The sequence below is a fragment of the Quercus lobata genome, chromosome 9 (assembly GCF_001633185.2).
Source record: "Quercus lobata isolate SW786 chromosome 9, ValleyOak3.0 Primary Assembly, whole genome shotgun sequence".
NCBI lineage: Eukaryota > Viridiplantae > Streptophyta > Magnoliopsida > Fagales > Fagaceae > Quercus > Quercus lobata.
In genome coordinates this window covers 41633398-41653040 of record NC_044912.1, presented here as the reverse complement: position 1 = coordinate 41653040, position 19643 = coordinate 41633398, and the positions used below count along the sequence as shown (strand labels likewise).

General features: G+C 36.5%; 1 protein-coding gene across 1 annotated transcript; it reads left to right on the top strand.

Annotated features, from left to right (window-relative positions):
* Positions 1-10198: 10198 nt before the first annotated feature.
* Positions 10199-18882, top strand: LOC115960675 (NADH dehydrogenase [ubiquinone] 1 alpha subcomplex subunit 9, mitochondrial). The gene is made up of 12 exons (XM_031079635.1): positions 10199-10432; positions 10535-10631; positions 11308-11372; positions 11490-11575; positions 11690-11774; positions 11851-11921; positions 12564-12695; positions 15767-15882; positions 17166-17289; positions 17365-17433; positions 18243-18363; positions 18511-18882. Exons 1-12 carry the CDS (start codon positions 10327-10329, stop codon positions 18648-18650), a joined length of 1212 nt encoding a protein of 403 aa, XP_030935495.1. The 5' UTR covers positions 10199-10326; the 3' UTR covers positions 18651-18882.
* Positions 18883-19643: the final 761 nt, after the last annotated feature.

Here is a 19643-nt window from a genome sequence, read left to right as displayed (position 1 = left end):
ACAACGATAAAGATTGCGAGCTTCGTATGGAGAGTGGAGGAAGCCTAACAAATGATAAAAAACAGTTCAACCCCAGCCTTCGTGCCTCTCCTTTCATACCATCACGAAAGAATGTGATTACAATACCAAGTTTTTTTGAAACCAAAGAAAAGTGCTCCTCCAAGCCCGATGACAACAACAAGGGTAAATCCTAGTCCATGAAATAGGAGTTGAACATACCCAAGGCGATTCTGGAGGTGGCAAAGTGCGCAAAAGAAGGAAGGCCAAAAGATAATATCCATAATAGGAAAGAGGAACTTTTTTGGAAAACGCATTTATTTTGCATGATATGTGGGATAAGTTACTTACTCATAACTCTGTTTCTCTAAACGGTTCCACCTTCACAATCCCATTGAATCAAAGAACGGTTTCCACTTCCTCAATGTTTGAATATAGTATTAATGATATTGATAAGGAGTTAATGAAATTTGATTTAATTCTGGATTCCACCATCATAGTTATTACTCCAGAAAATTGTGTGGTTACCCAAAAAATTGATACAATTCAAAGTGGGGAGAAGAGAAAAATTGACCAAAACAGTGAGCACTCTGATTTACCAAGCAAGAAACAACAGGTTTACAGGTGCTCCCATTACATCCGGTCCATTGGTGGTGGCTGATGATCAGCCCTGCTAAGAATTACGAATTGCTTAGTGTGGAACTGTCGTGAACTTGGGAACCTGTGTACAGGGAAGGAGGTTGGAGATATAATCTAGGTAAAAGATCCCTCTATCGTGTTTATGGCCGAAACATTGGTAAATGAAGATAGGCTTGACAATTTACCATGGAGTATTGACTTTGAACACAAGTGGGTGATTCCTAGGGAAGGAAGAGGTGGTGGACTTGCACTCTTTTGGAAATCCTCAGTTAATCTTACGATTAAGGATTCATCCAAATACTATATTGATCCATACATTGATAAGAATACAAAGAATGCTTGGTGCTTCACCGGGTTCTATGGAGAACTAGAAACATGTAGACAGGTTGAGGTGAGGGATATTCTTAGGAGGTTGAATCATCATTCTGACTTTCCATGGATGTGTGCAAAGGACTTTAATGAAATTTTCAAACAAGAAGAGAAATTAGGGGGAGCACTTCGCAACCACCATCAGTTGCAATTATTTAGAGATGTTGTTTTATGAATTTGGGTTTCAATAGATCATAATTTACTTTGAGCAAACATTTTGAAGATGGTCATTTTATTTGGGAAAGACTTGACAGGGGGCTGGCTAATAATAATTGGTTTCTAAAGTTTCTAGGTACAAGAGTTTACCATTTGCACTGTGACTCTTTAGACCATTATCCGCTCCTTCTTAATCTATCAGGTCTTGATCCTTTGCCAAGAAATAAGATTTTTTTATTAGAAGAGATGTGGCTATCAAATTCCAATTGTGCAAAAACTGTTGTAGCATCATGGCAATTGGGTTTGAATCAAATGGGTGATGATGCTATCCTGAAAAAAGTGGAGAAGTGTGGAAAAGAATTAACTTGGTGGAGCTAGAATGTCTTTGGCAGTGTTTGAATGGAGCTAGAGATAAAAAAGAGGACGCTTATACAAGCTGAGAATAAAGCAATGATCAGCGGAGTAAATAAGAGGGTTAGGAATTTGAAGGCTGAAATCAATGTACTTCTAGATAAGGAGGCTCGAATGTGGAGCTAAAGATCTAGTGTGCTTTGGCTTCAGAATGGGAATAATAATACCAAATTTTTTCATAGTCGTGCTCCTAAACGGCTTCGAAAAAATTTAATTAGGGGGATCAAAGATAATATAAACACTTGGGGGGACTAACCCGAGGATATAGCTACTACCTTCTTGAGTTATTACCATGAGCTCTTTTCTACAGCAAATCTGGTTTCATCAAATGCTACTTTGACCCATGTTCCTCATGTGATTATTGAAGATATGAATTCTATGCTAACTGGTGATTTTTGGAAAGTGAAGTGATCCTAGCTCTTAAGCAAATGGCATCGCTTAAAACCCCTTAGTCCTAATAGAATGCCCACACTCTTCTACCAACAGTTTTGGCAAGTGGTGAATCATGAAGTGACTAATCTTGTTCTTTCCTGGCTTAATTCGGGTACTCTTCCCCATCCACTCAATCATACTTTCATCACACTTATCCCAAAAAAAAAAAAAAAAAAAAAAATCCTGAATATGCCCATGATTTTTGCCCAATCAGTTGTGTAATGTCCTCTATAAAGTTTTTTTCAAAAGTCTTTGCAAATAGATTGAAAATTTTTTTTTTGATAACATTTTGATTGCTTTTGAAACTCTTCATTGTATGAAATCACATAATCCGGGTGACACTGATTATATGGCTTTTGAAACTAGACATGAGCAAAGCTTATGACGGGGTGGAATAAGACTTTTTGGAAAATCTCATGCAAAAAATGAGTTTTAATTAGAGGTAGATTGAGCTTATTATAATATGTGTTAAATTTGTCACGTATTCTGTTCTAGTTAATGGAAAGCTAAAAGGAATGATTCACCCCTCCAGAGGGATTCGACAAGGGGACCTTTTATTCCCGTTCCTCCTATTATTGTGTACAAAAGGGCTACTTGGCCCCATTAGCAATGCAGCCAACTCCAGAGAAATTGAAACCTTCTCCTTATGTAGAATTTTTCCAATCTTTTATTTGCAGATGATAGTCTCTTATTTTGCAGGGTGACTATTGATAAATGTGCAAAAATGTTGAATATACTGGAAACAAATGAGATAACATCAGGGCAAAAGTTTAATAGGAGACAACTTTGTTTTTTAGCAAATCCATGTCGAAGAAAACCCGTTAGGCAATCAAAAAAATTTGGGTTTGCATGAAATAACACAATATGAAATATACCTTTGCCTTCCCTCTTTGATTGGTTGGGGAAAAAAGGAAAGCTTCAACTACATCAAAGAAAGAGTGGAATAAATTGCAAGGTTGGGAAGGGAAACTATTATCTCAAGCTGGTGGTGAAGTCTTGATGAAGTCTGTTATCCAAGCTATCCCAACGTTCACTATGAGTTGTTTCAAATTATCTCTTGATCTTTGTAATGATACTAAGATCTTGATAAAAAAATTTCTAATGGGGCTAACGAGTGACTTCTAAGAAGATACATTGGCTCAAATGGGATGAGATAATTAAATCAAAATTGGTGGGAGGTATGGGATTTAGAGACTTGGCCTTGTTTAATGATTCTCTATTGGCAAAACAATCTTCAAAGCAAGGTTTTTTCCTAATTGTTCTATCATGGAGGCAAAAGATTCAAGATCCGCTTCATATGCTTGGTGAAGTATTTTAAAGGGAAGGGATGTTATTCAAAGAGTTTCTAGGTAACGAATTGGGAATGAAAAATCTGTAAAAATATGGCAAACTCACTGGCTTCCTTGGAAGTATCTGTTGTTGGTGTCATTCCCAATGATTGAATCAATGGAAGAAGCAACAATTGATACACTGATCAATGAATTTGCCAGGCAGTGGAACTATGAAATAATTGATGGCATTTTTGCCCCAGAGGAGGCAAAACTGAGTAAAGAAAATCCATTGGTAAAGATGGAGTTGAATGATTCACTTTTTTGGCCTTTGACACAAGATGGGAGCTACACTTGCAAGTCAGGACATCATTTTTTAAGAGAAGAAGCTAAGATTTTGATTCTAGTTGATGAGGTGAATTAGGATAAAAGATTATGGAAGGGCATTTGGTCATTGAATGTATTGAATAAGGTGAAGAACCTTCTATGGAGAGCTTGTCGAAACTCACTTCCTACAAAGTCGAATTTGGTGCGAAGAACAATCATCAAGGATCCCACGTGTGACTGCTATCATGCTTCCTCAGAATTGGTGATTCATGCTTTATGGTCCTATCTAGAAATTGATATAGTCTAGTTGGGCTTTGAACTGTGGAATTTTCTAGAAATAGTCCAATTCACAGACTTCAAATCACTCATGGCATGGATCATTCAACAACAGAAATCTTTAGAACTCTTCGTCTTGACTGTGTGGTTCGTTTGGAATCAACGCAATCAGGATCGGCTTCATAAACCCAACTGTTCTCTCCATCTACTTGCTCAATTGGCCAAGGATCAATTGCAAGAATTTTTGTCAATTCAACCTCCCCTTAAACCTCCAGATATTCTTCCTTGGATACGATGGAAACCTCCTCCACCTGCTTTTGTTAAAATCAATTTCGACGGGGCAGTGTTTTCTAAGGAAAATAATTCAGTTCTTGGGGTGGTAATTCGCAATAATGATGGTTTGGTGTTTGCCCCCCAAACTGAGAGGCTACAACAAGCTTTCAGTCCGGAAGTGACCGAAGCCTTAGCTGCACATAGAGGAGCAACGTTATCCCTGGAACTTGGTTTCTCTAACGCTATTTTGAAAGGCGACTCTCAAACACTGATTTTGGCATTACAACACGAAAAGGAAATCTTGATTTCTAATAGGTTATTAGTTAATAATAAATGTCTTTGTTCTAGGCTTTTTATAGAATTACATTACCCTTGTACAAGGACAGAAAGTAATAAAGTTGCTCACAATCTAGCTCAATATGCTTTATATATCTCAAATTTTGTTGTATGGATAATGAATGTTCCACCACAAGTTTTTTTCTGTTTTCCAAGCTGATTTAGCCAACTTTCAATAAAATAAACTAAGCAGTCTTTTCCTTCAAAAAAAAAAAAAAAAGTCTTTCAAAGGTATCACTAGTCATAAAAAGGTATTTAAAACATTTATTTTTTATTATGTTGCTGAAGACATATCAATCACATTTATTGCCATATAAGTTTGTAGACCTTTTTGTTGTAAAATTTATAGTAGGCTTTAGCATTTTATGAAAAAAATGTTAAAACTAATGTCACTTTTACTACAAAAATGCTTACAATCAAATATAGCAATGAATGGATTCTTAATAATAATAAAAAGCAATGAATGTGATTATTGTCACGTCAGCAACATAATAAATACTTATTGTATAATTGTAGGGGGTAAAAGACCAGGAGGTCCATGTCAATTTCCACATTGGGCCAAGAGCCCAGTCCAAGGAAAAACCCCTCCTCGGCCATGGAAAGAACCCTCCTCGACATGGATGTAGCCGAGGATAAAGGGGGCAACCTGCCACTGGTAGTGACACTCCAGGTCATTCCACGGAACAGAAAAAGTACTAAAGTAGAAAAGGACAACGGAGAAAATGGAAATGTCAGAGGGAAAGGCTGCCATGATTTCATTCAGTGCCTTATGCCTGACATAGTCATGCCTTTTTGCCTTTACAACTACTCCCAACAATTGGAGGGGAAGGTTGATGGGACAATTACCTACCCTAAGAACCCCATTCAACAGAAAGGAAACTAATATAAAGAGGGGGGGGGGAGAAAGACAGAAAAAGGGGGCTGAGACCCCCAACACACCAAAGGCACCAGAAAAAGCTCCTCGGACCATGTCAAGGACCAATCCTCTCTGATAAACTCAGTCCATCTTAGCTCGATCGTGAAGAACACCATGTTAATCGTTGTTTATACACTAAAGCCTAACTCTTTGGTCCGCTCTCTACAAATTCATTGTACCGGGCTCACTGGTCCAAGGTCCCATACATCTTGGGTCTGGACTAAAAAAAGTGACCTTACAATTGGCGCCATTTATGGGGAGAGCTTATGCATTAGTGAGTGCAATGGTTAACATGGTGGGATCAAGCTCCTATCAGCAGGAGTCCCTCAGGAAGACCATTGTGGCGGTGGTACAAGCTACACGAAAGCCTCTCCATTATTTCCAAAAACACACCATCATTGTCGTAACTCAGCTTTCACTCAGGTCCACACTTCAAAGCGTTGATTACGCGGGAAGGATTGTTAAGCGAAACGTGGTTCTAGGGGCTTTTGACATTAGATGTATGCCTCGTGCACTCGACAAGGGGCTAATTCTCGCGGGCCTAGTAGTTTGGTCCGCTGAATTCCCTTCGGAGAAAAAAGCCGAAGGCCAAACCAGAATCTTTTGAAGCGGTTAGACAGAACCAAGATCTTACATGGTCCTCAGACTCAAGCCTTTGGGGAAACTAGCTACTCCAAAAAGGATCTAAGTACTAGACAGAACTAAGGTCTTGTATAGTCCTCGAACTCAAACTTATGGGGAAACTAGCTACTCCAAAAAGGATCTAAGTACTAGACAGAACCAAGGTCTTGCATGGTCCTCGGACTCAAACCTATGGGGAAACTAGCTACTCCAAAAAGGATCTAAGTACTAGACAGAACCAAGGTCTTGCATGGTCCTCGGACTCAAGCCTATGGGGAAACTAGTTACTTCAAAAAGGATCTAAGTACTAGACAGAACCAAGGTCTTGTATAGTCCTCGAACTCAAACCTGTGGGAAAACTAGCTATTCCAAAAAGGATCTAAGTACTAGACAGAACCAAGGTCTTGCATGGTCCTCGGACTCAAACCTATGGGGAAACTAGCTACTCCAAAAAGGATCTAAGTACTAGACAGAACCAAGGTCTTGCATGGTCCTCGGACTCAAGCCTATGGGGAAACTAGCTACTCCAAAAAGGATCTAAGTACTAGACAGATCAAGGTCTTGCATGGTCTTCGGACTCAACCTATGGGGAAACTAGCTACTTTGAGAAAAACCTAAGTCCTAGACGGAACGAAGGTCTTGCGTGATCCTTGGACCTTAGGCTTTGTGGAAACTAACATGCGATGGTACCTTTCTAAGCGTTTAAGCTAAGTTCAATCATGCCTCGGTACTCGGACCAGACGCCTAAAACAAGTTAAAGCCATAAATATCATCGAAAACGTGGAAAAGAACCCTAGTACCCGGTGATCCCCTCGGACAGCTTACTTTAGGTTACACGTCCTCGAGCGGTTACCCTGTTCACAGAACAGAACATGCGATTGTTTTTCCCGGTTAGTCTTATATAGTTAACTTACTTAAAGTCGGCGTTGCTATGCCCATCAGTTTTGATAAGTTCAGAGTGACAACTCTTTACCATCAATGGCATCAGTTCTAAGTACTATTCGAAAGAAAAGACACCAGTACATCCATTCATAAAACAATTATTGTAGAAAAGAAAGGATACGCAAAATGAAATAAAATCGTCTTTTTATTAGATAAATAAAAAGTACAATGTACATAAAAAGTACAATGTACATAAAAAGGCTTAGACAAGCCTATATCAGAAGCTAACTATAAAAAAAAGGGGGTACACGGGAACGATAAATCCTCAATCTTGCTCCAGCAACAATCAAGCAAGTATGGGTGGCATCGGTGGTGGAAGAGAAGAAGAAGCAGGAACGCCAAATATCCATACTTGCTCTAGTAGCAATCGAGCAAGTATTGCTCTAGCAGCAATTGAGCAAGTATGGATGATACCGGAGATGGGAAACCCAAACCCTCACATGCATGACACACGACGCCGGATGAAAGTCCAAATTTTGTCGCACCAAAAATTTGATGCGACCTATTCTTGCTTCGGATTTTGGCTGAAGAAAGAGAGACTTCTTTCTTGTCCAGTCGAGGGGGAGAAATATCTTTAGCCTTTGTCTCCTTTGCCCTGACTGGGCCATTCTGAATCTCGGAAACACCTGAGGCTTCTGAAGAGGGTTTGGTTCCTTCACCCTTACCCTATCCTTGACCATTTCACTCCCTAAATCTCAATCACTCTCATAGTGGGGACTTTGGGAACATTTAGGGAGTTAGAAACCTGAAAAACTCAAGGGTCTGCGAATAAAGGAGAATGATCTCCCCCCATGTGTCTAATATAGAGGGCAAGCCTGGTGGCAATCAATTCGCCCGAATCTCCAAGAAGGAATTACAAGCGAGATAAATCTCGCTCAATTTCCAAAGTAGTCTTCAACCGTTGGATTCGCGTCACCTTGTGAAGAGATCCTAATGAAAGCGTGCCTCATGCACCGAAACGCCAGAAACGCGACTTGGATAAACTAAAAGAATGCCTCTCGGCCAAGAACGTGCCTCAGGCAAGCGAAAAGGCTCTAGCATTAATGGAGGGCAAGATTTGGCAGGCCATGACATAGGCCCGATGTCACCAAAACCCTCCTCTCCGTCCAAGGAGCCAGACAGCAGGATTTTGAGGGGCTATTGTGGGGGGTAAAAGACCAGGAGGTCCATGTCAATTTCCACATTGGGCCAAGGGCCCAGTCCAAGGAAATACCCCTCCTCGGCCATGGAAAGAACCCTCGTAGGCATGGATGTGGCCGAGGACAAAGGGTGCAACCTGCCATTGGTAGTGACACTCCAAGTCATTCCACGGAACAAAAAAAGTACTAAAGCAGAAAAGAACAACGGAGAAAATGGAAATGTCAGAGGGAAAGGTTGCCATGATTTCATTCAGTGCCTTATGTCTGACATAGCCATGCCTTTCTGCCTTTATAACCACTCCTAACAACTAGAGGGGAGGGCTGATGGGACAATTACCTACCTTAGGAACTCCATTCAGTAGAAAGGAAACTACTATAAAAAGGGGGGGAGAAAGATAGAAAAAGGGGGCTAAGACCCCCCAACACACCAGAGGCACCAGAAAAAGCTCCTCAAACTATGCCGATGACCAATCTTCTCTGGTAAACTCAGTCCATCTCAGCTCGATCGTGAAGAACACCGTGTTAACCGTTGTCCATACACTAAAGCCTAACTCTTTGGTCTGCTCTCTACAAATTCATTGTACCGGGCTCACTGGTCTAAGGTCTCATACATCTTGGGCCTGGGCTGAAAAATGTGACCCTACAATAATTATTTTTTGTATTGTATTTAAATATGTATGTAACAATTTGCAAGATATATATAATAAATTTTGTAGTATCCTATAATTGGGATAGAAGAGAGGAGAGTATTGGGAAGGAGATATGGATTTAATTCTCATTATGTAGATGGTTTTTGAAAAAAGGATGGGAAAAAAATTTGAGGTAACCTTCCAAATCCAAATCCCTTTTATTTTTCATTTTCAATTTGTGAGAATTTGGAACAGGAGAGATTTAAGTTTAATGAATCTTCATATACTTATTATTTGCCCTTTATATTTTCTTAAGTATAGAGTTTAATATCTTATCCAAAAAAGAAAAAAAGAAAGAAAGAAAGTATAGAGTTTAATAAATTAAAGATATAATTGTTAATTTTTTTAATACATTACTCCCATCCGAGTCTCCAACAACCAAACAATTGAACAAGTGAAGAAACGTCTTACTATCCTCTCCTCCCTTCTAATTTTAAAAACATTCAACTAAAGACAAAGTTATCTACTCCCCATTTTTCTAATCTTCTAGTCTCCTCTGCATCTCCCTTTTAACCTCTCCTATCTTTTTCCTCCAAATTTCTAAGCATAGATTTAAATCATCATCTAACAGAAATTCATATTAATTAAAAGCTATTACAAAAAATCAAGTAAATTGCATATAAGGGCTATCATGGCACTAAAAGACCTGTTACATAAACAACAAGTGGTATTTTATTAACCAAAAAAAAAAAAAAAAAAACACTCAAACTGATCATAACTTCATTAATCTATATTTATCTATTTAGATTTGCTTCTCAAAAAAAAGAAAAAAAAAAGAAAAAGATTTTTTAAATTTATTTTGTAGTCTTTTTTCTTTATGTGTCATGGAGGCTTTTTTTTTTGGGTGTATACGTAGGTTATAAATTATAATTACAACTTATAAGATTTATTACATTTTGTTTGTAAATCTAAAAATTAATTAAAATTATGTAATTTATCCTATCTTCAATTGCAGGTAAATTACACCAACTTTCATTAAGATTTATTGAAATGAGATTTCCTATTCATTTATATAAATTGCACTTTCCATTAAGATTTCTATTAACTCAAATAAATAAATCTATTCAATTTTACAATGTTAGATTTTTACTCATTCGTAGGGACTTAAAATGAGAGTGTCCTTTGTACAAACTCAAGAAAAAAAGGGTTATTTTGTCCATGGCTTATGTAGAAATATATATAAATTGAATACTTCATTAAAAGATAGAAGACATTGATTTAATTATTGCATTAACAAAAACCTTCAAGAGATATTATCATTTTATGTTCCTCCCAAAAAAGAAGAAGATATTATCAATATCATTTTATAATTTTTTATACAAACATATTATCATATATATTATTGGGTCAGCCCAAAATCCCAAAAAGTTTAGAGCAAAGCCCACTAGGAACCAATCCCAAGACCGATGGACCGAAATCCAAACTTCACACAGAATGCGCAAGTTAGCACCTTCCAAAACTTCTTCTTCCCAACCCACACTCTCTCTCTCTCTCTCTCTCTCTCTCTCTCTCTCTGTAACTGAGGTGCAGCAAAGATGCAAGCCATTTCGAGGCGTATAGTGCAGCAGCAATCTCTGAAGTCATCGTCGGCTTCAATCTCATCCCTCAAGTCCCTCTACTCCATCTCCAGCTCCGATCACCGTAATTTCCCATTCCCTCTCTACCCTTTTCCGATTGTAATTTCTGCTCTCATTCACAAGGTCAAATTGGACATTATCAATTTTTTTTCTTTCTTGCTTGCAGGTTATGGAGCTGATCATCCACGGTACGGATCTACTTTGGCCACCAAAGGCGTCGGCCACCTTGTTCGCAAAGGCACTGGTGGAAGATCCTCCGTTAGGTTTGCTTTTTTCACTTTTCCCTCTATAATGTGTTTGGTTGATCGGAAAATGTAGGAACATTGAGAGAAATATTGTGTTTGTCGTTCTGAGATTTCTACCTAGTGAACATTTTTGATTTTTGGTTTATTTTTTGGTAATTTGGGGACCTTAGGAAACAAAATTCAATAATTTTTGCTCTTTTTCCTTTCATTTCTCAGTAACCAAACAAAGATTAAACTTATTAATCTTTTTTTTTTCCCCTCCTCGGAATGCAGCTTGTGGGAAATTTTGGTCTTGTATTTTGTTTTTGGTTGAATTAGTAAATTGTTGAGTTAGTAATGTGATTGTTTAAATAAATTCGAAACGAAGAATGCTGTATTTGCAGTGGTATAGTTGCTACAGTGTTTGGTTGGTCTGAAAATGTAGGAAAAAATTATCATTCTGAGATTTCTAGCAAATGATTTTTTTTGGTAATTCATGGACCTAAGGAAGAAAATTTCAATAAATTAAAAAAAAAAAAAATCATTTTCTCAGCAACCAAACAAAGATTAAGCTTTTTTTTTTTGGGGGAAAAATTTGTCACGTCTCTGTTTCTGGTTGAATATAAAATTAACAGATTAGATTCTGCAGAAAATGGTTGAGTTCATAATGTGATTGCTTATATAAATTTGAAAAGTATAATGCTGTGTTTTGCAGTGGTTTAGTTGCTACAGTGTTTGGAGCTACAGGGTTCCTTGGTCGTTATGTGGTTCAACAGCTAGGTCAGTTGGTGAATGTAACCGTTATTAACTTGAGTGCAATCAATGAAATGGGAACTCAAGTGTTAGTTCTTATGGTGATTTGTGCTGATAGCCTGATACTTTACTTTTCTTCCACAGCTAAAATAGGAACTCAAGTGTTAGTTCCTTTCCGAGGTTCTGAGGATAATCCTCGCCATCTCAAGTTGATGGGAGATTTGGGACAGGTAAATTATTTCGTAATATTTTCATATGCTTGAAAATACAATTTGTGGTTGTTTTGACCATTCATTTATTTAGTCTACTGCATTGCTTGTTTGTCTCATTGTTCAATTACTCAGATCGTACCAATGAAATACGACCCAAGAGATGAAAACTCGATTAAGGCTGTTATGGCGAAGGCTAACGTTGTTCTCAATCTGATTGGTAGACTTTCTTCACTTGTTTTCTCAGTCTTGGAGGTTGTGAATGTACTTACCTGAGTAACTACCCTCATTGACAGGAAGGGAGTATGAGACAAGGAACTATAGCTTTGAGGAAGTGAACTTTTCCATGGCTGAACAACTTGCAATGGTAGGTTCCTATGTGTACATTGTCTTTATTTTGTAGTTCCTGTATGCTCCCAAAACTATTGCTGCTCTTCTTCTCTTCTGTATCGGCTTGAAGAAGCATCATCAATAACAAATGAGAAAAATGCAAACTTATTCACTGTTTTTCTATGATTTCATCACTCATATCATGAAAAATATATAATTTGGGATAAATAGGGTTGAGGGATACCTTTTATTATGGATTTTAATCTTACCTTATGTATATAAATTAGGAAGATTGTCTTCTTCTTCTTCTTCTTCTTTTTTTTTTTTTTTTTTTTTTTTTTTTTTTTTTTTTTTGTTTATTTATTTATTTGGGGGGTGGGGATGTTACTCTATAAACTCTTTGTGATGCTTTATATCATGGTGATACCTCATCTCAAGTAATTCAGTACTAAATGCAAGTAAGTTGAGTGTGATTTACTTTAGAGTTGCACTGTGGGAACTGAACTATCTGGTATACCACATATAATGGATTCCAGCTAGAGGTAACTTAATTTTCTTACCAAAATAACCAAAAGACTTTGCTGAATTGGTGTTTCATGATATGTTTTTCCAGGAGACTTAGTTTGTAGTTTTCTTTTCCTTCGTAGTTATTTCACTCTTTAGTCTTTAACTTGTGCAGATTGCCAAAGAACATGGTGGTATCGCAAGATTCATTCAAGTTTCTTGTTTGGGGGCATCTCCATCATCTCCGTCCAGACTGCTAAGGGCTAAAGCTGCTGCAGAGGAAGCTGTTTTGAGAGAGATACCTGAAGTAAACTCTTTTCTTTCCTTTAGCCTAAGCTGATAATGACACTTCTTGTGAGTTTTACATACATTACTGCTAGGAATATGGTTAGTGACCTTAACCCAATATGCTTGCAGGTTTAATGCTAGCTATATCCCCATTTTTGTATATAAAAGAAAAGATTGAAACAGTATCAATCAAGCCAGAGCAATCTTAACTAATAAAGCTATGTACTAGTTTAGCTACACATAGGATGGACTATTATCTTTATCTTGCACCACCCGTTAGGGTGCAGCCTAGTGGTTGGAGGCTTGGGATGAGCTGTAGATCTAGACATCTTGGGTTTGATCCCCACTAGAAGTTCCCTAAACTTACCTATACACAGTTTTGGTCAGTGAGGTTGTGTATCCATGGTTTAATTCTCAGGGGTGAGTCTAAAGGGTACTGCCTTGGTGAGGTCCCATGTCATTAAAATAAAAATTTATATTGCACCTTTACTCTAAGGTTGATTTGCAGTCTTGGGCACAAAGGAGATAATGGACCTAGGATCAAGATGCTTAGTTTAAATCAATGGCTGAGCCAAAGAATAATACCTAATACATTTAAGATCCATTTGGGAGGGTGGTTTAAAGACAGTAGTGACCCTTATTGATGAAAAGATGAGAGAGAATCACTTGAGATAGTTTATGTTCAGAGGAGAGCGGTTAATGCACCAGTGAAACAGAGTGACTTGATTTAAGTTGAGGGAACAAAAAAGGTTAGGAGGACCAAAAATAACATTGATAGTAGTAAAATACTTTTATATCCTAAAATTACATAAATTTAAGGAACCACATCAACCAGAGATGGAGCCGGGACTTGAACTTGGGGGCGGCTTTGCTGCTGGTGTGGCGGTTCTGGCCTCTGGCTTTACTGTGAATTTTTTTTTTTTTTTTTTAGTGTCTTTGATGTGTACTGCTGGGTAAGGACAAAATTATTTTGTTTAAATTTTTTCAAAGGGCCAGGTTGTTTGTTTTAGATAAAATTGGTTGATTGAGCTTAATTTTTAAATATTTTTGCTATTGGTAATTTTTGCTGCTGGGCTACTTTTTTTTGGGCTTGTATATTTTATTTTTTATTTTAGATTTTAGATCTATAAATTTTTTATAGCGTTTAAAAGGAGGAAAATGCTAGAGTTAAAAACGTTTTTATGACTTGCTAATGTGTTCAGTGGTTATTGTTATGTAAAAAAGTGATATAAGTGGTAGCCTCATTGTTCGAGAGTGGCTCTGTCCCTAACCTAAACAATTCCTCGACCGCTTTATTCTCACAACCAAATATGGAGATCCCAATCTCAAACATCCAATTCATTATCTCAATGAAATTAAGAAAATCATTTATAAGTATTAGCATAAAGAGAATGTGATTAAACAAAGAGAAACTGGCTAAAATCACAAAAAACTCTTTGACTTCATCATTGATTTTTATTTTATCACTATGGCTCATACTGCACAAAATAGTAGTGAAAAATATACAAATTATGTGTTCTAAAACAAAATAAAAAATAGCTAAATTCATAAATAATCACAATTCGAAGGTTTCTTTTTCTTTCTATTTAGTTCTAAAATAAAATACAGTTATGACTTTTTCACACCAAAATCCCAAACACCTAAAGACTTAAAAGGCAATCACAACCTTCACAAAATCAACACAAAATCCACAACATCCGACTTCAACATCAAAACTGTAAGCTATTGTCATTGAATAAAAAATGCAAACCCCCTTCTTTGGTCACATCCTATACATACAGGTTACAATCAAATGGTACGACAATGTTGGAGTTATGTAGATGTCATTGAAAGGTTGAAGGTAAATGACATCGTTTTTGGTCTGGGTGTATTTGAGATGGGATGGCATGAAGGGCTATGGGCATGTGTATATAAAGGAGTAGAAGTGCAAGGGGTGAAAAGGGTGAATGGAAATGCAAAGAGTTTTGTGTATGTGAGAGAGGAAAAGTTTTGAAGTATTGAACCAAAGAAAATCAATAGTAGTCTTGAAACATTGAATCAAAGGAAACCAATAGTAGTCTTGAAATATTGAACCAAAGGAAATAAAGAGTCCCTATTTTTAAATTTGTTCTTATCTCTAATGTGGCTTAAGAGTAATTCAATTTTCTTTTCAAAGAGTGCACTATATGGCAGAACGTCATGCTCTCCCACATAAGGTCTCTGCTTATATATATATATATATATATATATTGATTGATGATTAGTCTTTGTCTGAAGGAATAGAAAAGTGGAAGCGGAAGCCCTTTTGAAAGAAGCTATACAAGGACAAACGGAACACTTTCTACTTAAAAAGAAAACAAAGCATTTTTGTATCATGTCCTTGTATGACTCCTTTTTAATAAACTAGAAGGATCATATTGTCAAATCACCTATGTAAGACTATTTCTCATATTTCCCCTTAGTTTAGGAAGATTAAAAATGATGGGTTCAAATAGAACTCTTCTACTCTACAAATGAGAGAATATCAATCCTTCTTCCATTTTCTTTATACCCTCTTATATACCTTTACTTTTCCCACCTAACAAATGTACTGTACATATGGCATTTTTGTGGAATTATAATGTCATTTGTCTTGTTATATGCTAGCCTTTTATAAAGTTCTTACATGCTCTGTCTTTCTTTGTGATGGAGGATGTGAAAGTCTTTGTAAAACTTATGATTTTTTTTGGTCCCTCATTCTCTCTCTTTTGCTTCCAAAAAAAAAATTACATGATTATTGTAACTTATCAAGGATAAATAAAAAAGAAAAGAAAATAAGAGACTTTATGATTTTAGCTTTAATGGGCAGCAAAGCTTATGACTATTTAGGAAAATTTTGACAAACACTAGGTAATTTTTTAAAAATGAAATGAAATCAACTTCAAGCAAAATGTTAATGTATTTGTGGTTTAATTATGTAGTCGGCTATGGACTCATCCATTAAAATTTGATATTTCTTGTTGATATGAGGTTTGATGATGCAAAAAAGTCTGTATTATGTGCTTTCTTAATTTTAAATCTGACCACACTGCCTTTGAGAACAGAATTTCTGACATGCAGTTCCTTGTGCAGGCCACAATTATGAGACCTGCTGTAATGGTTGGAACAGAGGATAGGATTATGAATACTTGGGCACGTTCTGCAAAAAACTATGGCTTCCTTCCACTCATTGGTGGTGGATCTACCAAGTATGTCTTGAATCTATCATTTGCAGTCTGGTAATAAAATTATGTAATGGTTAAATTTCAAAAGTTTTCATTGTAACTCATGGCGGTTCTTTAAGTTTTAATTTTTTGGGGGTGCTGTTATTGTGAACCATTATTTGCTGCTTCTCCACCCTCATTGATGAGGGCAGCAGCTTTTTGTCAAAATAGCTGTTATATTACCGTAATAATCTGAGACTATAAGCTCCTTCCTGACAGTGCTTGGTCCTAAAAAATAATCTCTTGGGTTTAAATTGGCTACTACTTGCGGGTAAAGATCAAAAACTTGGTGGCACATTCAATTTGGGTTTTGTTCGAAGAGATGGTTAGATTGACATTGCTTGAGGAAAGACCTGACTGGTATGTTATTGCTGCAATGTCCTTCATGTGTTTTCCTGGCTTCACCTATTCATCATCAAAATCTGATCCAATTGTGCAGAAAGAGGGAGAGAGAGGAATTGGATGGTTGGGAGTGTGGTGGGAAACCCTAATTGGAAAGGGAAAGAAAACCCTAGCTTGCTGGAGTTGGGGTTATCTTTTGGGGTGTGTATCTTATATATTTGTGTTATTGGTGATGTGGGGACCATTGGTTGATGTGAGGTTGGTGCGTTGGTCCTATCTTCTATAAAATAGTAAGATTAGAAGGATGCAAATTTGAAGCCACAGCCATTGTGACATTGAGAACAAATGAAAAAAACTAATGCCCCTTGTTTGGTGCCACTCGATCGCAGGCATCTAGGAGATCCGACTTTACCCAACACTGGTGGTCAATCTCATTGTCCCCCAATCTTCCTTTGGCTCTCCACAACAAACCACAATTTCTTGATGAAAATATACCAGGTGTTCGTTTGGGAATTACTTATTTTTGTTAGCTTATTTGCATAGTGTTTATTAAAATATATAGTTTTTGGACTTTTTTGTTAAATTTGTTACAAAAAGCTAAAAGCTAGATTATTTGCAAAAAAGCTAACAAAAAGCAAAAGGTTAAACTTTTTTCAACAATTCCCAAACGCACACCAGTTGTAGAGGTGTAACTTTCTTGTGGGCTCACTAACGAGCACTTGCCAATTTAAGCCCAAGAGATATTTTTTTGTAAAGCTGAGCAATGTCAGGATGGGGTTTTTAGTCTGGGGAATTTTCAGTAATATAATTGATATTTTTACCTTAATATCACCCTCATTAATGAGGGTGCAGAATCAACAAATTATGCTGCAGAAATGACAGCATCCATTTTTATGGACATTTTTCTGATAAATGCTTATATGCAGAATCCAACCAGTATATGTTATTGATGTTGCTGGTGCAATTGTTGCGGCCTTGAAAGATGATGGCACCAGCATGGGAAAAATTTATGAACTTGGTGGGCCAGATATCTATACCATACATGAATTGGTAAATCTCTTTCTAATCTTTCCCGTTTTCCTATTGATATGTACTGATTTTAACTGAGATCTTTGCAAACTCCAGGCAGAAATTATGTATGATGTGATCCGGGAATGGCCTCGCTATGTCAAAGTTCCTTTCCCTATTGCAAAGGTAAATAGACAGTGTCAATATTTTAGGGCCAATGGAAACGAATCTTTTTGAATCTTCTGTTTTTAGTGCCACTGATAAGCTCATTTTAGCTTCTGTTACTTTAGATGGTTGGGTTTATTTGCCTTAGGAAAACCTTATTTGAAGTATCTATAAGTGAATATTTATCAGACATCTGAAATTTGTGTCACACATCTTAATAGATCATGATGTATGGGGAGGCTTCTTGATTTTAATTTCATTGAAATACCTCCTCTAAAATCTGAATTTTTGCCAATGACTTCTAGCTCAAATGGCACTTCCTGTGTAACTCTCAGGTTTTGTTTAACTTCTTATTGTTTTCTGGAAGCCAAAAATATATTTGATGATTGACTAGCAGGGTAAAGTCTGCTTCAAATGTACTAATGAATGATGCCGTAACAAAAACTCTATCAGACATGTATACTGGAACTCATATTCTGCGTTCTTGCATGTCAAATTAGACTGGTTTCCTTATATGACATTTCTTTTTGTAGCCCTAATTCTGAAAATATAGAAGGATGTCACATGTTCCAACAATCAGCACGCATTGTGCGTGTTTATATGTGCCTGACAGTTGTTTCTTAATGAGGCTCTCATATGTGTTGTGACTTACTTTTGGCTATCATGTCTTTTTAAGTTGTTGGCATGTATGTTGCTGTATATGATTGTATCTTGCTTTGTTAGCTGGTAGACGCTGAACAATTGGATTACTATATGTTTGTGTATGTGTTTATTTTATTTTATTATTTTTTATGTGAATCCTAATTACAAATGTTTGTAAATGCTTTCAGGCTATTGCAATGCCACGAGAATTTTTACTTAATAAAGTTCCCTTTCCATTACCCGTTCCCTTCATGTTCAACCTTGATCAGATCCTTGCATTAACTAAAGACACAGTCGTTTCAGAGAATGGTGAGTTTAGCTTTGGCCTGTTATTCTTTTTGCATGTTTGTTGTCTGAAGTTTTCCTCTCTTTTTCTTTGCTTTGGTAAACTATAAGTATTCCATTTCAGTCATATTATTCTATCATTTCTCTTGATTTTGGTGGTGGAATTTGCAGCTTTGACTTTCAGTGATCTTGGGCTTGTGCCTCATAAGCTGAAAGGATACCCTATTGAGTTTCTTATTGCATTTCGTAAGGGTGGTCCCCAATTTGGTTCTACTGTAAGTGAAAAAGTCTCTACTGATGATTATGCTTGAGGTTCTGTGGATTTTTTGGTCCCAAATGTTTTTTAGTTCACCCAGTTGAAGACTTTGAAACAGGCGTGTAAGGCCTCCATTTCTTTTAGCAAATGGTAAAAAGATTCTTTAGCGCATGACTGTTGTATCTTTTTCATTCATATGTAGAATTCACAATGATGTTCAATAACAATGATTAATAAAAGCTGGGATACTTGTTCATATCTAATGGCAATCACTATTCACTACAAAAGTTTACGTGTGGTAAATGTTGGTGAAGCCTGTTGAACATAATAGTTAATATTCCTGGTGATTGAAATTTATTGTTGCATTCAAGTTCAAAATAGCATTAAAAAGAAGAATGCCACTACTTTTTACTTGCTTAGGTGGAATGTTCTTCCGAAAAATGAATGCTTATGAAGAATTCTATTGCCGTCCAAAGAAATTAATGGTAGACTTATAAACTAAAAGTAAGAATATTTTGATTTGGTTGAACAAGAACAAATTTATCCTACCAAAAATACTGTTCCAATACGCTGGAAGAGTTTTTATGACGCAGTACTTTCCTAAATAATTTTGTACTTGATGCAAATTCATTAGAAATATATGGCAAATGGCAATTAACACTAAAATAGGAGTTTGTTATTATTCAATTACTTGAATAACACAAGTATAGATGCACTTAAGACTTTGCACCAACAAAGCATGGTGAGTCTCATCCAATTAATGTTTTAGATTCATCTCATTGTATCTATATCATTCTTGAATAAAATTTCAGTGAAAATTCTTAGAAACTACAGTCAAGAAACCCTCTATTTTGTAATTTAAAAGATCCCAGTGTCATTATTATAGTCAAACCCATAATATACAGTAGACAAGATATGAGTTTGACCTTCAAATTTAGAAACTTTATAAAAATTAAAAAAAAAAAAATGATAGAAGAAACAAAAAAATCTTCACTCTAGTCCCACTTTTATGGTAAGAAACCATAGTGAGAATAAAACAGGAAAAGCT

Excerpts from the sequence above, each read along its gene's own strand:
- LOC115960675 (XM_031079635.1), top strand. The coding sequence starts at position 10,327 with ATGCAAGCCATTTCGAGGCGTATAGTGCAGCAGCAATCTCTGAAGTCA. Across the intron at positions 11,373-11,489 it reads TTATGTGGTTCAACAGCTAG|CTAAAATAGGAACTCAAGTG; the intron begins GTCAGTTGGTGA and ends TTTCTTCCACAG. Across the intron at positions 11,576-11,689 it reads TGATGGGAGATTTGGGACAG|ATCGTACCAATGAAATACGA; the intron begins GTAAATTATTTC and ends TCAATTACTCAG.